The sequence below is a fragment of the Sphaeramia orbicularis genome, chromosome 13 (genome assembly GCF_902148855.1).
Source record: "Sphaeramia orbicularis chromosome 13, fSphaOr1.1, whole genome shotgun sequence".
Classification (NCBI taxonomy): domain Eukaryota; kingdom Metazoa; phylum Chordata; class Actinopteri; order Kurtiformes; family Apogonidae; genus Sphaeramia; species Sphaeramia orbicularis.
The window spans coordinates 16,867,525-16,887,466 of NC_043969.1; the positions used below are offsets into that span (position 1 = coordinate 16,867,525).

Here is a 19,942-nt window from a genome sequence, read left to right on the forward strand (position 1 = left end):
CTACTATTTGTGTGTGCACACTTTGGTTTGTGTGTGACATGTCTGGTTTGCTATGCTTTAAGTGGTCAGTCATGCAAGTTGGGTCAGTGACCCAGGTTAGAACCACTAGGAGTCTCTGTACTCCAACACACAAACACACAAGGCACACGAGACATGAGTCTGTGTTTTCTGTGTCACCCATGATCCCATCATTTAAAAACCACTTACAGTACCATAACTTCAGGATTTTATATTCTAATGATTTGTTTTGGTACAATGTAATATGTGCCCCTATTTCTGAGTAGGCTGAACCACTAAACTACCACTATTATAAGCAGTTTCATCAAGTTTTATCATTTTTTTCCTTAGGATGTCTAAGAAAAAAAAAAAGTTGTATCATTTTTTAATCAGTGCAAAATAAAGACACTGTATTTACTAATATAGAAAATGTGGAAAACATGATTATGATAAGACATACTAAGGAACAATTAGTATCTTATCAGTTAAACAAATTAAGGGACTACTGGATTTAAAACTTAAGTATACCTCACACAGGACAGTCCATGATACAGGGTGGGGAAGCAAAATTTACAATATTTTGAGGCAGGGATTGAAAGACAGTGTATGACCAATTAGTTTATTGAAAGTCATGAGAATTTATTTGCCACAAGAAAATTGACATAATAGAAAATGTTTTTATTCTATGTGTCCTCCTTCTTTCTCAATAACTGCCTTCACACGCTTCCTGAAACTTGCGCAAGTGTTCCTCAAATATTCGGGTGACAACTTCTCCCATTCTTCTTTAATAGTATCTTCCAGACTTTCTGGTAATAGTTTTGCTCATAGTCATTCTCTTCTTTCCATTATAAACAGTCTTTATGGACACTCCAACTATTTTTGAAATCTCCTTTGGTGTGACGAGTGCATTCAGCAAATCACACACTCTTTGACGTTTGCTTTCCTGATTACTCATATGGGCAAAAGTTTCTGAAAAGGTATGGATAATAGTGTTAGGTATGATTATGACATCAATATATGTTTGGTTTCAAAACAATTGACGTAGTGCCTGCTGAGAAAAAACAACTAAATGTTCACTGTAAATTTTGCTTCCCCACCCTGTACATGAATATATGGTATGATCCCAACAAACCGATGTCTTGCCTTGGACCAAAATCTTTGCCTGTTTCCATCTGTACTCTTTGTAATCGGCCTAAGTGGTGATGAGTTACACAAACTGCCCAAAATCGATACTTTGTCATTGAGGGAAGTGTAAATAATGCATGCCAAAAGCCCTTCGGTTTGCTAAAGTGGGCAGGGCAGGATGCAAGTGCATTTGGAAAACTCTGTAGTTTGCATGTCTGAAAGAGTAGTTTGAATCTGTTGTATTGAGTGTGTCTGCCAGAAACAAAGGCGTTTATAGCTGCAAGTTTTTCAGTTTTTCAGTATTTGACAAGACTGATTTGTTCCTAAAATAGCATTACAGTAATAACTATCATGTTCAGGACTGGGTTGTGCTTCTTTCCTTTCTGTCTTTGGTCTAATGTCCGCATTGCCTTCTCAGTTGCTGGATTATCGATCATTGTCTGTGGTCTGAGACATTACCCTCTGCTGATGGAGGTCAGCAAAATCTGATCTGACTCTTTTTAATGTGTGCAGGAGCCTTGGAGAAGCAAGGATTTGATGTCTGCTGTGTCTTGTATGTCCCATTAATATCTTTATTATCAATTTGTAATAATTAATAACTAATAATAATCCGCTCTGGATGTTTTCAAGTATTTTGACATTAATCATGTTCTGAATGCAGTGCAAGCTTCACATCTTTAATTTATTGTTCCCTAATCTAATCCGTGTTGTATTTGGATGCCATCTGTGTCTCTTTACATGTATCTGCAGTATCTGCAGTCTTTTTTTTTCTGTCTAATCTTATTCAGAAATTCTTAGCGCTATCTGATTCCTCTGAGTAATCTTCCCTAATGATTTCTGCCCAGCTCTAGCTGCACACAAGATCCTATCAGTGCATCCAAGTGGTTATGATCTGAAAGATGACAATGATGCAACTATTGTCAGCGTTAGTGATGCGGCTCCTCTCAAAGACGTAGCAAACAGCCTGTGAATGCACGCGACTGGTTTCTGGAGCAGACAGACAGACAGAGAAGGAGGAAGGAAAAGGAGGCTGATAGAGCCGGCAGACGAGGAAACGAGGTGAAGGACCACCCTTATCAAGCGTAGCCGTTCTCAGGGAACCTACCAAAGGGACCTTCCCACACACACACCATAGCCGGGCAGCCAATCAGAATTCTCACATCCTTGACCCATCCTCCCTCGTACAACTGCTCATCCATGGCTTTAGCGAAGCAGATGTGAGGTGATACAGCAGGAGACGAGCCTGTGAACTACCTGCACCGCAAACTCCAAAAAATCAGCTGTTAAAAAAAAAAAAAAGGAAAAAAAAGGCAGTTTGACACAATCTGCGATGTCTCCAGAGTGCAATGGGTTTATTTTTTATTACGATAGAGACATCTGCTCTGCCTGGACACACCGCATCTGTTGAAGAGACATTTGGGATTAACAAGTGTTGTCTGTTCTACCTCTGTTTTTAACCTTCATTCTGGAAAGCAGTTAGATTATTTTTTCCCTTTAACTGATTTTGTGCTGTGTTAAAGAGGAGGAAGCGGAGATTTTTTTTTTTTCTTTTTCTTTTTTTTTTTTTTTTTTTTTTTTTGTGAGGCTTGCCGATGATGACAAAGCATGCCGGACAAGTGAGAGTCTGACAGGGGAGCAGCAGGGAAGTGATTGAAGAGGGGCCATGAAAGCCAGGAGAGAGGCCAGGATGGTGTCTGCCTGTTCACCATGCACAAACATAAGGTCAGGTCTGATTTCTCTTACCTTCTCTTTAGAGGAGGGGTTCTCTTTAGTCGGAAGATTGGTCAGACATTAAAAGGATAAAAAAACAATGCATGATATACTTTTACATTTAATTGTCAGAGGACACATATTCTTTTTAAAGGTGTCAAGTCAAAATATATGTTTTACTATATCACTATATCATACAAACCCTATTCTGTATATTTTTGTATATCACTACTTTACTACCATGTAAATGTTTGTCCTTTTCTATCGTCCAGTTTGCTAATATCAGCTGAGATAAGTTATTATTTAGTGATGTTATCAAGATCAAGATCACACTGACATTCCTCTGCATCTTAACCATTGCTGAGAAAATGTATTTTATGGCTTTTAAAGATATTATGCACCATTTTATGCATTTAGTGTTTAATAGAGAGGTGACAGACAATAAGGACTGAAAGAGTGAAAGATGAACAATCACACAACAGAGGTGTCTGGCAAAACATCTACAAGTAATAGTAGTAGTGGTAATAGTAATAGTAATAGTAGTAATAGTTGGCAGCCAGCGTCTACATCCATTGTCCACCAGGATGCATTGAAATGATCTTTTTAACTTAATAAAATGTTTTTGCTTGTTTCAGCTTGCAGTTTTTGAAGGTTGAGGTCTGATTAGGCAGTAACATTGAAAATGTAATATTAACATAAGTTTTCCTTATGGAGTATGTCCAAAGTGATAATCATGTACACTATATGGACAAAAATAAGGGGACACACATGATAAAAATGTTCACCTCATGTATGTCAAATCAACATGTCATTTGAGTTTAAGGCCTCATTTTTCTTCCGGAGTGAGAGTTGATTACACCAAACAGATACTTGTGGTTTTAAAAGATTATTTGTGGTTAGAATGTGACAAATATTTCAGAAATCTAGTGGTAAAATACTTAAAATAATTATTGTGATTAATGCTAGTGTAAACGTTAGTAAAAAATAAACTATGTAAGGGAGTAGGTTTGATTTTGACATTGGTGGGGACACAAAAGTGCTCCAAGGCAGCACTCTGGAAAGTTGATATTTTTTTGCATTTGCAATCGTAATTTCACATCATGTCAAGCTGATCAAAAGCAAACAATCATAGTCAGAAAACAAAATTCAGTAATTGACATGTTTATAATGCATATCTGAATATCTAAGGACAATACAAGAATTTAATGCATTCTGCAATGATATTCTCACGATTAACATATCCATAATTATTTAACCTCACCTGTGAATGTCCAGCCTCTCCTCCTCTGCCTCCTCCTTCTTCTCCTCTATCTCCTCCTGCCTCTCTACTGTTTGTCACCTGACAAAAATATGTTGATGCATGACATATGAACAGATTAGGGATACAATGATCATACAGTTTGATGGTACAGTTACTGCCTGAGCAAAAAAGGCTTTTAATTTCAATTATTACATGTAATTTATTCCCCAAAAACATGGATAAAATCACATCTAGAATCACATTTAGAATCTGAGCTTTTATTGTATTTTCCCCACAAATTTTCTTTATGTATGTTTTTTAAACAGTTGTGCTTCCATAGAAGTGCATTAAAATAATAAGGAACTTTTAAAAAGTGTTTCTGTTTGGCATTAAATATTGTCTTTTATTCAATATATGTGTTGAGCCTCTACAGTTCTATACCCTTGAAGCAACTTACACTTTGACTCCTAAAGAAGTGATTTTTGACCAGTTTTCTTTCCTTTGACATCCTTTACATCCTAATTACTGAGCACACATGCACGGGCGCGTGCACATGCATATGTAAAAACAGACACATGTACAAATGTACATTTAAATGACGCCACTGATATTAAAATCTATCTACCTAACGTGACTCAGGCAGAACAAATGCCAAACATATTGAAAACTTACGTTAGCGGTCACACTAGCAGGTTCCTTTTACAAGCAGATGGAGTGACAGCGGGGACGGCCAATCACATGTACGTTAGCAAAACCAAAGAGCCAATCAGAGAGCGGCATTTACATTAGAGGTGGAACTTCTAGCAGAGACCAACTGTTAACCCTTTGTGTGCCATAATCATTGACTAAACACTATTGACAGCAGTTGTATTGATAGGGACTACACAGTAGTGGCTGGATATTGGTAGGGATGTGTCCCTAACATCCCTATGCAATTCTACACCCCTAAAACTATGCATTTGCATTTTGTAAGCATTTTAGATTAGAATACCAATGAAATTAACTGTAAAGATGAAATAAAAACATATATTACAATGATATTGCATTAAAAAATGGCATTATGGGATTGGTCATTATGGTTTTGTAGCCCACCCCCCTCTATTTGCAATGAAACACTTGAACTCAACGTGTCCCCATACTTTTGTCCATATAGTGCACATTTATCCTAACCTGGTGAACGCATGCCAGTGGAGGAATACATCAACCTTCCACACACTTTCACACAGAGGGGATTTTCCTGCTGCCACTTGGGCCTTCTAAATCTCCGTTCCCCAGGTCCATTAAGAGCAATTTGGTTAGATTTACTGAGCTCGTCCACCAGGATTCAGGGCAGTTCTAGCACTGCTCTAAGTTACCTCGCAATCTGATAAATTTCCCTGCCAGGTTATCGTATGTTACCCTCAATTTTCTATTTAGTCCTTAAATGAGTCACATATTATACTGTGATAGAATACATTTCATTAAAGACTGAAAGATGTGCCTGTGACTTCACCAAAGTGATTTATTTTGTTTCGTTATAAGACAATGCAGAAGTAGCTCATTTCCTTCAGCAGAGAAAAACAATTACTAACAAAACATACATTATATATTAGTTTGTATTCAGGTATTGGTATTTTTATTTGTTTATTTATTTATTTTTTACACTACTTTGGCAACTGGTTAAAACATAAATAATGTGAAGTACATAAGACAAACAGTATCATTCATTGTCTTTCATTCAGTATTTTTCATTTTGCCATAACACAGCAGCATCATAACTGTTAACAAAACCCATCTCCTTCACAAAGGAATAAATGGAGTACATTTATTATAAATATTATGGTAGTGTAATAGGATGTGTGAAAATTTACATTACATTTGTTGATCTATTTAGTTTGTAGCTTCCACTGTAACATCTTAGCTTTGAATTTCTATATGATCAAAAGTATTTTTTAGTATTAATAACAGAGCGGAAGAATTCTAGCATCTGTTCCATTCCGGATTTTATGGCACCCTTTTATTGGAACAGTTGCTTTGGATAATAAATTTGGAAATAAACCTTAAAAAAGCATCTAAGTTTTTCATTTCTTTTTTATGCGCAGATTCTAATTGTGTAATTAATACTATTGGGAAAAAAACTGAATAAACAGAGTTATTTTAAGGTTTTCAACCATTTGAACCTCATCATTGCATCATGACCTGTGTTTTTCAGGCCAGCTGTTGATGTCGTACACTGAAGGTGTTTCATTAAGTATTCCTGTCTGTAGACAATCTGTGTGTCACAGGCATACGCTGCACTTATGAAAGGTCCTGTTTCATGCTGGGTGGACATCTGCCTTATACTGGAGAGTTACATAATAAGAAATGCCATGCACATATGCCATTTAATGGTATAAAAACTAAAAATAGACCTGTGTCTGGTTTTCAGTGATCATTGTGCATGTCTCCTTATCTGTCCACAGTTGGAGGTGAAATTGATACCACTCTTCTAGTTGTTTGTCCCCTGAATGCACCATCTTGTTAGTGTAACACTGGTGACGTGGGATATTGAGGCCTGTCACCGAACGGTGCTGGGGTGCGTCACCCCAGTATCATCCAGCATACTATTTAAAGTAGTAAATTAAGGCACCCACAGTATGTGGGAGTGAGGCGACAAGTAGGATGAACATGCAGAGGCATGAACCAAGTTTAATATACAAGCCACAAACACTCAGTGAAGTGAGATTCACTGTATTAATTGCAGTAGGACTGCACAGTCTGGTGCAGGGCTGTCAAACTCATTTTGGTTCAGAGGCCATATTGAGCCCAATTTGATCTCAAGCGTACCAGACCAGTAAAATAATGACTTAATAACCTATAAATAATGACAAATCAAAGTTTTTCTGTTTGTTTTAGTACAAAAAACCCCCAATTAAATTATGAAAATATTTACATTTTTCCAAAAAGATGTAAATAACCTGAAAAAACAGAAATTTCATTTGAAAAATTAGTGCAATTTTAACAATATTATGCCTCGACTTATTATTTATACATGTACATTACACACAATGTTACATAAACATTTGGTAACAGGCAGAATATTGTTAAAATTTTGGAGTTTGGAACTAAAATTTGAACAATTTCTACAATATTCCATCTCTTATTATTAACACAACTACCGATCACAGTGGATCCATAAATGCACAAAACATTTAGTAACAGGCAGAATATTGGTAAAATTGCAGATTTCGGGTTGTTCATCTTTGTTTATATTTGTGTATTTATTTGCCTTTTATTGTGAAAAAATTGTTTTGTAAATGTAAATATTTTCACAGTGTAATATTATTTTTTTCACTTACATTTTTTCCACAGAATTTTTCACAAACAAATTTGTAGTTGTCATTATTTATGGGTTTATTGTGTTGTTATTTTTACTGTAGATCACATTGGTCTGTATGTGGAACCTGAACCAAAAGGATTTTGACAACGTGGACTGTTCAGGTTCACTTTTGTACTTTCATCCTGCGGGCCAAAATGGAACCTTTCGCGGGCCAGATTTGGCCCCCGGGCCGCATGTTTGACACCTGTGGTTTGGTGGAAACATATTGCATTATTGTGAACGATATTATCAAATCAAGCCACATTTTAAGTATATAGCACCAAATCATAACAAAGCACAGCATATCTTTAGCAACCTGTAAACAGGCTTTTACCAACAAATGGTGCAGCTTAGAACCTCCTACAACTAACGACTGGCTACAAATTGTGAATGGAATATTTTAGATGGAGATTCTGACCCATAGATTGAGGACTCAAGAAAAGCAGTGTCATGATAAATGGAAGAAATGGACAATTTTCATTTCAATGTCACATTACTAAAACTAAATGTTAGTCACAAAGGTTTATTATGGTCAATGTATCCTACATGTCCCTTATGTTCATTGTGTGTTGTACTGAAATCAAACAATAAAAATAAAGTAAAAAAACAAAAAAAGCATAGTATACCTTATGACACTTTACATTTAGAGCTGGTGAAGACCAGACTCTAAATTACAATTGTTATTGGAGTCTATTTGCTTGGAAAGGAGAGTACACAGATTACTGTTAATTTTTAAGTGTGTATTTTTTATTGTGAACTTTTTAGCACAAGATCATGAGGAAAAAAAAAAAATGACATAGCAGCTTTGACTGGAACTCCAGCCCTGTGATTAGTTTGGCAAGTCAATGAATTATGCAGTTCCAGTCTTCAGAGGTGTTTTAACCTTTTGCTGTATGTCTCCACTGAGCTCCCACTGCTGACTAATCACAGGACCCCTAGTGAGTCACGAAATAATACACATATGTTCATCAGCAACTCAACCCTGCTGATCACGCTAAATATCTGTACCTCTCCCCCAGCAGGCCAGCGCTTAATGCTTTTTTCTGCAAATAAGCACTTACATCTACATGCATATCCACAGGGATAAACTTTAAATATGATGTAGGTGTATATCCATCTGGCGTGGAGACATTAATATGAAAATTGTTCAGTGTTCCACTTTTAAATTTGCCGAGCATCTGAGGATCAACACAAAACGAACAAAGTGCTCAACAGCCAGATTTAATTTTCTGTGCCTCGTTGCATTTCTGAAACATATTTCTCCATAATGGAAGTCTGTTTTACACATTTCATAAATCAAGTGGTGTAATCTGTTACCTGTCTCCTCTGAATTGCCTTCGTCCATCGCAGACAGGACTGATTTCTTTTTTAACTGTTCCCAAGAGGCCCTAGATTATTCTTACTGGAGGGCTTCTCTCCTCTGTATCCTATATGTGACAGGAAAATGAAGCACACATGGCCGTTATTACTGTAACTTATGTCTTAACTTTTTTTTTTTTTCACAATATTTTTACTGGTATTTAAGTTTTACATAACAAACATAAATCAAAACAACATAATCACTCATACACACACCCATTCACACCACGTACTCGCACCAAATGATATATAAATATATATATATTATAAATAACATGGATATATTCTTATGAAACTGTGTACATATATGTGAAAAAAATAATATTAATAATAGTAATAATAATAATGATAAAAATATTAAAATACAGCAGTCATGATAATTAAAAAAAATTAAATAAAATTAAACAATGATAATTTGTATGACATGTCCCTATTTTCCAGATATCATAATGTTCATATAAGGTTCCCATAATTGCACAAATTCCTCCAGTTTTCCTTTGGTAATGTAAGTCAGTTTTTCCAGTCCGATGCACTCTGATAGTTCTTTTATCCATTGCTTCATAGAAGGAGCTTCCATGCTCTTCCAATTCAAAGCAATAACTCTCCTGGCATGTAACAGTCCAAAATCCAACACTTTAGTTTGTTTCTTAGTATGTGTGAAATCCTCAGGATATGTTCCCAGTATACAAAGTTTGGCACAAAATGGAATCTTAATGTTAAATACCTCAGACATACAATTGATGACCTCCTTCCAGAATCTCTATCTTTGAACATTCCCATAGACAGTGAATAAAAGTTCCTTTATTATCTTGGCATTTAGTACATGTATCAGGAATATGATTGGACATATGATGGATTTTTTCAGGGGTTATACAAACCCTTTTTAACCATTTATATTGTAGTAACTTAAGTCGTGTATTTATAGTTTGTTTTTGGGCCTTCAAACAAACCTCGTTCCAGTCTGGTTCATCTGTGTCTTCTTGTATATCATTTCTCCATTCTTTCAATATACCTATTGCTGAATCTTTACAATTTGACCAAAACAGACTAGAATATTTAGATAATGGGCCTTTCTCTCCCTGTTTTCCCATTTGCTCAATTAATGATAATTTAGGAGTACACATAATTTCTTTAGACCTTGATGATGTCTTAACTTTCTATTTTGAATCATTTAAGCAACAACGTAGTATTGGCTAAAGGTTAGTGAGTCTGAACTGGAACTTGCTTGGTTCATTTCCAGTCACTCTGATTTGCTTACTGACATAACACATAGCATAAGATGTGTAGGCACAGCTGAAATACACTTCTCGGGTCCTAGGAAGGCTTCTGTAGGGCTAAAGGAGTGGGACGAAATGACTCTGACTTGAGAGGCAAATGTATTAACAGGTGCCACAGCAAAAATGAATGGACTGAATAGATGGAGGAGTGGTTGATGGCTTCTGATGACAGTGATTCATCACACATGTGGGCGCCTTATAGTGAGTCACGGGCATCAGCAATGACTTGAGAGAAAGGACTGCACTCTGCAAAGCCAATATCATGTTGCTTCACGAAGAACAACACACACAGATGTTTTATTTTCCTTACAGTCAGTGAGTCTTTTACTGTCTGGAGACGTACAATGATATTTCACAGTAGAGAAGACATCCATTAAAGGGGTGAGATATGGAATTAATATTTCAAACTCTCAACAGCAAGGGGGTTCCAAAACACACCTACACCAACCAAAAGCAAAAACAAATTAATACTATATCCCCATAGACTGTATTACACTCTAAATTAATTATAAACTATGATTGTATTTTGAAGTTTTCCCCTTTTAATAAAAAAACATACCCAGTTTTTTGACAGCTGTCCAAAACAATCTAAAAATCTTCACGTTACGTCAGCAGTTTACATTATAGCTCTGTTATCTTAGCTCTGTTTTTAGACAGAAAACAGCCACAGGAAAACTACAAATCACCAGTGTTTTCTGTTCAGTTTGTGTTGTGTATACCTGCAAAATATATAATATATTTAGACTCATTAACCCTCTAACACCAAATGTATCATATTTGATACATGAGTTTTGAAGCCCCCTACATTACAGGTGTCAAACATGTGGCCTGGGGGCCAAATCCGGCCCGCCAAAAACATGTGGCCTGGGGGCCAAATCTGGCCCGCCAAAGGGTCCAATCTGGCCCGTAGGATGAATTTGTGAAATGCAAAAATTACACTGAAGATATTAATCAATGGTGTAAAAATTATGTTATTTCAGGTTCCATACATACACATATAAACCAATTAGATCTCACTTGGGTCAGACCAGAATAATACTGTCCTACCTATAAATAATGACAACTGCAGATTTTACATTTGTTTGTAGTGTAAAAAAGTTAAAATTACATGAAAATGTTTGCATTTACAAACTGTCCTTTAACAAAAAATGTGAATAACCTGAAGAAATATGAACAATATGAAATGTCTTGAGAAAAGTAAATGCAATTTCATCAATATTATACCTGTTACTTAATGTTTTGTGTGTCTATAATTGTAATGTAAGTTGTAATGCACATGTGTAAATGATAAACTGATAAACTGATGCAGAATATTGTTAAAACTGCACTTGTTTTTCTTAAGTTGTTCACGTTATTCAGATTTTTAAGGAAACAATGTAATTTTACTTTTTTCGCTGGTATTATTTTACTGGTCCGGCCCACTTGAAATCATACTGGGGTGAATGTGGCCCCTGAACTAAAATGAGTTTGACACCCCTGCTCTACATGATCAGTGTGATTTTTTTTTTTCTTGAATAACCTGATGTATACAATTAGATACATGCAATACGCAGATAATCCACCAGGGAGGAGGAATTTGTTCACCAGAGGCCTTTCCAGTGACACTACAACAGGGGTGTCAAACTCATTTTAGTTCAGGGGCCACATTCAGCCCAATATGATCTGAAGTGGGCCGAAACAGTGAAATAATTAGTGAAAAAAGTTAAATTGTACAATGAGAATGTTTACATCTACAAAGTTTTCTTAAAAGTGTGAATAACATGAACCTGAAATATCTGAAGAAAGTTAAGTGTAATTTTAACAATATTATACAGATCACAGTACATCTACAAATACACAAAACATTTACTAACAGGCAGAATATTGTTAAAATTGCCTTTACTTCTCTTCAGACATTTCATAGTTTGAAAATGTAAGCATATTCATGTAATGTTCTTTTTTTTACACTAAAACAAAGAGGAAAAATTAGGAGTTGTCATTATTTGTAGATTATTTTAATGGTATTTTACTGGTTTGGTCCACTTTACATTATATTGGTCAATATGTGGAACATGAATCAAAATTATTTTAACATCCTTGATTGTTAATATCTCGGTGTAATTTTTTGCATTCCACAAATTCATCCCATGGGCCGGATTGGACCATTTGGTGGGCCGGTTTTGGCCCACGGGCTGCATGTTTGAAACCTATGCAGTACAAGATTGTCATTAATGAGGAAGGAGGCAGATCTTTGCCAGTTTTGAAAAGGACTTACCAATTTGTTAGACATGTTTGTGTTATATTGTGTTTTTGTTTGTTCAAAAGTAATATTTCAGCATTTAGACCCGATGTATCAAGTAAGATACAAAATTGAAACTCATACATGGAAATTGATATTGAAAAAAAAAAAGTTTTGGTTGTTCAGAAGGGCCAATAAAGGCTCCAGTTTCAAAGAACTGGAATTTTCTGTCAATGATTTAATGGTTCAGGCTTTACAGGGTTAAAAATAAGTCAGAACTGTCACTGTTTAGTCTGAACTGTAGATCAACAAATGGTGAACTTAAAAATAATAACATCAGATAGTAACCTTATACCTTCACAAACTTCAGAATCAAACTCACTGGTGTAGTAGAAACGTTATGATTTCAGCATCAAATGTATTTAACCTAGGTATCATTTTGTCATTTTTTGTGACTCTAAATGTTGATTTTTAGTGATTTTCATCCCATTTTGTCTCTCACTACTCCCTCTAGTGGTCACATAAATCCCACTGACTGTCGGCATGAATATAATCAGTGCATGTCTCTACAAACACTGCAAAGCTCTTCACTCTGATCACTCTAATTATACTTTTATAAATGACTATTCAAATATTTTGAAGTACAAATACTACATATAGCTCCTTTAACTAAATGTCCTATTCTTATTCATTCAGGCTGTGGGTGTTTGTGGATTATCTCATCTATCAGTGGTCGAGACGTGTCGTACACCCTGCACAGATCACCACAGAGAACCATTCATTTTCATTTTTGTAGTGTCGTTTCTGACATATGGAAACATCTAAACTCCCAAAAACTGCAGCAGACGTGAGTCACAATTAAGACTGTGATAAAAGGAATCATTCACCTCTCTTTCTTTATGTCAACATTACTGACATTTGATTTTTATTAATACATTCTGGTGAACATTAATTGTCATCCCAGTGATCACACCATGAATAAGTGAAGAAGAGAGTCTGCAAAAACCTCTCATTTACTCTTCTCTACCTTCACTGATAGGCCAAGCAAAGGAAGTGGAAGAAACTGATATGGAAACCACAAAGGTAGGATATTACTCCACATAACATAAGGCACCCCACACATGAGCAGTGGCATTTTAAAGCCACTAGAAATTGCTTTTTGTCATTTTTACAAGGACAGCCACAGGATAATGCATCATGCCACCGTCCTCCATCTGATCTGTATCTCCTCATTTGTAAAATCTCGAGTCTGCATTGGTTTCAAGTGATAAATGTCCTCTTAGAATGTTGTACTCAGGCTAACCAAAAGAGGGAGCTTTTTCAATAGTAATAATGCATACGGTGCAGTTAAAACCCTACAAGATCATCTAGCTCCTCGCTCTTTTTTTTTTTCTGGTTTCTCAGATTTCACAGTGTTCAGATCCAGGAACAAAAGTGATGCAGCATCATTTACTGAAACTCTGTCAGCATTGTCCTTTACAGGAGCACCTGGGGTTAGAAGTGGGGATACTATAACCATTTGGCTCTGGTATCATCGTTCTGTAGTTTTCTAAATGTCTGCTGTAGTGGCAAGACTGTGGAGAAGCTCTTTGCTTTGTGAAATGTTTACCTCTCCACTACATTTACACAAGATAAGTTTGCAGCAAGGACTTTCACTCAGAACAGTTACATACTTAGTGACATTAAATACGCACAGGTCAGAATGATGTACAGGGTGTCCCATAAGTCTCCATACATAGGAAAAATAAACATTTCTTGACATAAACCATTTTTATTTATATAATATGCTCTATATGACTGCCATTTTGTTGGGAACACATTTCAATGCGTGTCCTCCACTGCTGAAGAACTATAAAGAAGAAATATAAAGAAATACATGTTAGAACTATATGTATTATGTCTCCTATGTATGGAGACTTATGGGACACCCTGTATATCTATATCTATATCTATCTCTATTTCTATCTATCTATCTATTTGGAGAGATATTAAATTCATTGGTTTGGGGTTACCTTCATATTAAAGAGGGAACCATTGGTCATTAGAGAATGAATTGTGGACAAATTGTGATCAACTTAACACGTTTATTCAGTCACTGAATACAGGTACTCAGAAATTGAAAGTGTCGTTATTCAATATAGAGTGTGTCCACCTCTGGGTTCCAAACAAGCAGTGCAGCGACAACGCATGGAACTGGCACCAATTTGGCACTCAGACGGCTGATTGTATTGTGATGACAGTACAGACAGCAAGTGACTTCACCACAGCTCAGACCTGCTCGTAACCTGCCAGTGGCACGTTCTCTCTGTTGTATCATAAGTCGTGGCATTTTGAGCAAAAACATTTGGGTGTTTTCTTTGCTGCCTTTATATCAGCTATTGACCACACCTAAAGTTACCAGTCAAGTGTGACTGTGCACAAGAGATTCAACTCAATGTCCGACATTAAGGGATTAGTCCAAACCCTGATGTTGCACGTCGGGAATAAAAAAAAATACAGCTGTAAACTGTGTTACTCATCTCGTGAGCAACATATACAAAATAGGAACCTGAGCAAATAATTTTCTGGAAATTACACCACATATGTGGACCATGCGTTTTTAATGGTGTTAGGTATATAGTGCCTATTGTGGCTCTGGACTTAACTTAACCTGACACAATAACACATGATGTCATAGTGATGGGATGGAGGTTTGCAGTGTTATATACCTGGGTTTTTCTAGGCAGTGACAATATCCATTATGCAAAATGTAATATTCAGTGTTTCTGGAAATTGGCATTTCAAGGTACAGGATATCTTGGCCTCTGCTGTTTTGACTTTAAAATCACTGTCCTTAAAGTGAATAATATTTACTCCCTGACCTTCTGCAACCTTCACTTGTCAGGGTCATGTCTCAAATGTTGAATTTCACTATTTGTTTTGTCCAACTTTACTTTTAAAGGCTCCATGCTAGACTGTGGGTAAAGGCTCAGATTAATGGCAGATGGGTGCTCTAGATTGTTATTTTGTCTGTTAGTAATGTGCTTGCACATGGATTTAAATGTAGATATTTATTTCTCTAGTGTGTGCAGCAGGGAGGCTGATAAAGCAATATTTATTCATTTTTGCTGAGCACATGATCAGCACTCAGGGAAAACTTAAAAAATATCTCATCTACGATAGCAGTAACAAAGAACTTTTATCCGTATAAAACTTGGTACTGACTAACTTCAAAATCCACAAGGTCATTTATTTTGGGATGCACCGATGCCGATACCAACATCGGGTATCGGTCTGATACTGAGTGTGTGTACTTGGACTTGTGCTACTAAAAGTACTCCGATACAACCGCACCGATACCACTTATGGTAGCGGGACATTCGCAGTTAAGTGCAGCAGGTACACGGTGGAGGAGTAATGTCAACAGTGTGGAGATTTTTCAAAATAAACGACGGTGACAAGAGTAACGCTGACTACAAGTAACGTCAAAGACACAGACGGACACAGACGGAGTGTTCTGTCTGTCCTCTGCGTACATTCTGTATGCAATTCTGTCCGTTTTCCAGGTGCTCGCGGATGCGTACCCAGACAGAGAATACCACTGGAAACCGTGGCGGTAGAGGATCTGTTCAAAGAGCAACTGTGTGAGTTAGTGAAAAACTACTGACAGATTTATGACAACTACCCTCATCAATATCAGCATTAGTATCCACATTAGTGTTACCTGTGTCGTCTCCATGTTTGTTATTACTGACTTTCTTCCTCTTCTCAAAAAACTTTACTCTTCTTTGTGGTATTTGTCTAGTATGGTTAATGAAGAGCAGCGCCCTCTGGTGGATTACTTGAGAAACGCTCATTCCAACGCATTAAATGTCAGTAGCAGCTCTTTGTTACAGTCAGACTAATGACAACAACAATAAAGCACATTTTCAAAAGTAACTAAGAACTGTAATGGCTTTATTAAGTACTCATATGCAATGTAATGTAAGTACTTGTACTCGATCTGGAAAAAGTAGTATCGGTGCATCCCTACTTTTATTTATTTATTTAGCTATTTTTTATTTGTCTCCAGGTTTGGGTCCCTCTCGGATGCAGTTAATTACCTCCGCCAAGGAGGTTATGTTTTTACCAGGGTTTGTTTGTTTGTTTGTTTGTTTGTTTGTTTGTTTGTTTGTTTGTTTGTTTGTCTGTCCGTTAGTGTGCAACATAACTCAAAAAGTTATGGACAGATTTGGATGAAATTTTCAGGGTTTGTTGGAAATGGGATAAGGAAGAAATGATTAAATTTTGGTGGTGATCGGGGGTGGGGGGGCCCACGGGGGGGGCCACTGATCAGCCTTGGCGGAGGTCTGCGCTCTCCGATTGTTTCTAGTTTTAAATATTGCTTCAAGAATAACTTTTTGGTTTAAGAATCGCTAGAAGTCAACAACTCCTACATGCAATCTGTTACATAAATATTATAATATAGCCATGATGGTTGATTCTGAGAGTGTGAGGGATTTAATGCACTCTCCCCAGTTTTTGGGTCAGGAGTCAGGTCCGTATTCATGAACTTAGTTTGAGTAAAGAAAACAGTTATTTTTAGTGCTCTAAAATAATGCACTACTCCCCTGATGTGTGATGTTGCTATTCATAATAATAAACCGCTGTAAGAGATTAAAAAAAATAAGGTTTTTCATGTCTTATTAAACCACTATTCTGCATATTGACCTTGTAATCCAAGGTTTTAGATGTCCTCATAATGAAGGCTTTATATAATGAAAAAAAGTTTAATTAAATTGCAGATTTCATCAATGCTAACTTCAGATGTTTGAAAATGTGAGACCTTGCTTTTTAATGTTCCTTTGTCGCCATGAATGAGTTGAATCATTTTTGCAGCTCGAAATAGCTCAAGTGCCGCCCTTGAATGTTTTGTGGGTGGTAATGGCGTAGCAACTAGCGGTAAGCAAACCTAAAGTCTGTGTGTGTGTGTTTCTGGGGTCTTAACACATTGTGTATGTCTGACTGACAAATGCAGCCAAGGCCCACATGTGGCCCTGAAGCCGTAGTCTGGACGGCTCCTGGATACAATGACGGCAGGGCCATCTCTGTGGAAACAGCCCTGACAGTTTGTATGGGAGGAGTTGGTCAGTACTTCTCCACCCAGTCTGTTATTACAATGCCGTTCCACAGCCAAAATCCTTTTACCATAAAAAATATCTGCACTCACTTTGGCTCCAAGCTCTTTTCTTCTAAGTGCATAAGATTATTCCAGTCAGTGACAATACCATGAAAGGTTGAACTAATATTACATGAATGTGACTGTGGACAACGCTGTCTATGCAGCTTCATATGAGCCTGTTTTTAATCTACTCGCCTGTTTAAATAAAGGTTGAACAAAGGTTCGTGTGAGGACGGAGCACAAGGGCGCAGATGGGTTATTCTTTCAGCCGCAGAGGTTTGTGTTTGAGTGTTACGAACAGTGAACAGCCCCTCAGCGACGGCACATCTGACCATGTTGGCTTCAGCTTCAGCAGATACCATGTTATCACTAACTCGCTGATGATGAGGTTATTTGGAGCCACTTCATAATTATGTGACGACCGAGTTGGCATCATGTGGTTATGTAATTAGTAGCGATGAGGTATCAGTACCTACAGAAGTTTGGTCAATAGTTTACACAGTGTTTTTTATTATTTTATTATGACTCATTTGTTAAAGGTGTTATTGTCTGGGGCCTGTTTTTGATTAGGGTTTCTGTAAGTAGGACTGTCATGATTTTAAAATTAAAAATAATTACAACTTATAATTTATTGTCAGTTTTACATAACTTACAAATACAAATGACATGCTCAGATAAACCACTGAAAATGACAAGTACCAACAGAAGTGAAGGGTCTCAATGTGAAGGATACTCAATAAGATGACATCATAATAAGAGGTCATATCGTCCCTTATTTAACAAGTAAATGTGAGTCTCACATGTCCACAGCTTGTGTAATTTAAGCTGCAGGCCAAAATCATCTTCTTCATACCTTGTATAGTTGTAGTTTTCAACTCTGTTCCAAACAGGTGGTCTAATGGTTTATGGCTCTGGTGGTTCAGGAGGATTTATTTATTTTTTAATTTGCAACAAGTGACAAATATTTACACATCCCACATTTCTTGCAACAATTGCGTACAACACCTAACATGTAACATATACAGAGACTATGGATCGTTCAAGAGGATTGACTGAAAGCAATGACTGTATTTTTGTGACCAAATTCCAAATGGCTCATTTTTGGTCCAGTTATCTGAAAAAAAAAATACCCAAGTGTATTTGTCCATCTGGTGAGTGAATAGATGGACAAACAGATAAATGTGACTTTTTCATTGTTTTTTTTTTTATAATTTTGTTTTTTTCATTTGGAGACATACTTTACAACAGACATCTAAGCACATTTGTATACCATGTCTGAAAAATCAACAATGGTAAAACATGAAATTTAACATTCACATGTTTCATATGAGTTCTCTGTTAAGAAAAAAAAAAAAAAAAAAAAAACTAAGACATCTGTTCTTAAAGTAAGTCTTCCCCTTTATATATATATTTATATAGTTAAACATACCTTAGAACAAAAAAGTCACATTTTTCCCTTATTTCCATTATTCCAAAACCATACCAGTTTCAGCTCCAGTACATTCAACCAGTTCAATTATAACTTGTCATTTCCAGTTAAAGACTTTTTCACTGTTTTATTGTCATCTTTATAGAAGCCTGTACATCAGTCGGTTAATCGCCTGTTGTTATGATCTTCCTGATATTTTAGATACTTTAACATTATTGTAGAACCCCCTGACCTGTCCTATAATAATAAAAGAAATTCAAACTTTTTTCACAATATTTCACAATATCCCTTTAAAAGACCCCCAGTCAAATAAAAAATGATAAGAAAATATGAAATATGACAGATCTGTTGGGTTCATCCATCTGTTTTTAGAAAGGCACATAGAGACAGTTTTATTTAACCGTTATTTTACCAGGTAGGTCAATTCAGAATCAGTTCTCATTTACATTGACAACCTGGGCAATGATGACATTTATATAAAAAACTGTGCTTGAATAGTTATAAGGCAGTAATGTAATTATTGGGAAAGACCTCCTGTCTGCAGGTTCTGAAAAACTCTAAAAAACAATCTGAATTGTATTAAAATATCTTAAAGTTTGACAAGTTTTAAAAATGATTGGACTTGAAGAATATGTTAAAATAACAATGTGAAGGCTCTGCATTTTGTGCAAGAAGATGTTCATATGAGGAACTTTGGGTATATGGCATTAGTCACATGGAAAGTAAAAAAAAAAAAAAAAGTCTGTCCCCATTGTGACAGGATGTGAAACAGATCCTAAAAGGTCTTAAAAAAATACTGAAATGTGACAGAGCTTTTTCCAAAATCTAAAATGTCCCAAAGGTGCTGTATTTCTGTCCTAAGAGGATTACAACAATCTTTTAAACAATGCTTTATAACTTTCCTGATTGTCCTGGATCTAAATCTGACAAAAGTGGCACTTACTTTTTTCATTCCGGTACATAGAGTTGAAAGCTTGTTAAAATGAGTCTTTGACATTTCTGTCCCCAGTCAGCAGCGTCAGCAGTGCAGCTCAACGTTGGCTGATAAAATGTAACCTGTATACTTTATACTATGCATGCTCACTGGATGTAGAGACATCAGCAGAACCC

The 19,942-nt window shown here is 36.3% G+C and overlaps 1 protein-coding gene across 13 annotated transcripts in view; it reads left to right on the forward strand.

Moving 5' to 3' along the window:
* Positions 1 to 19,942, forward strand: part of gramd1bb (GRAM domain containing 1Bb) — a 176,814-nt gene that overhangs the window by 85,499 nt on the left and 71,373 nt on the right. The window contains exons 1-2 of one of the 13 annotated variants that reach the window (XM_030152874.1): positions 2,771 to 2,844; positions 13,303 to 13,346. The exons of 10 other annotated variants lie outside the window; for them this stretch is intronic. In XM_030152874.1, coding sequence (XP_030008734.1) covers positions 2,830 to 2,844; positions 13,303 to 13,346 — 59 coding nt within the window. In that variant the 5' untranslated portion in view covers positions 2,771 to 2,829. Of the gene's footprint in view, positions 1 to 2,770; positions 2,845 to 13,059; positions 13,111 to 13,302; positions 13,347 to 19,942 lie in introns of those variants that run through there. 2 more of the 13 variants (XM_030152873.1, XM_030152875.1) reach the window with 2 other exon arrangements.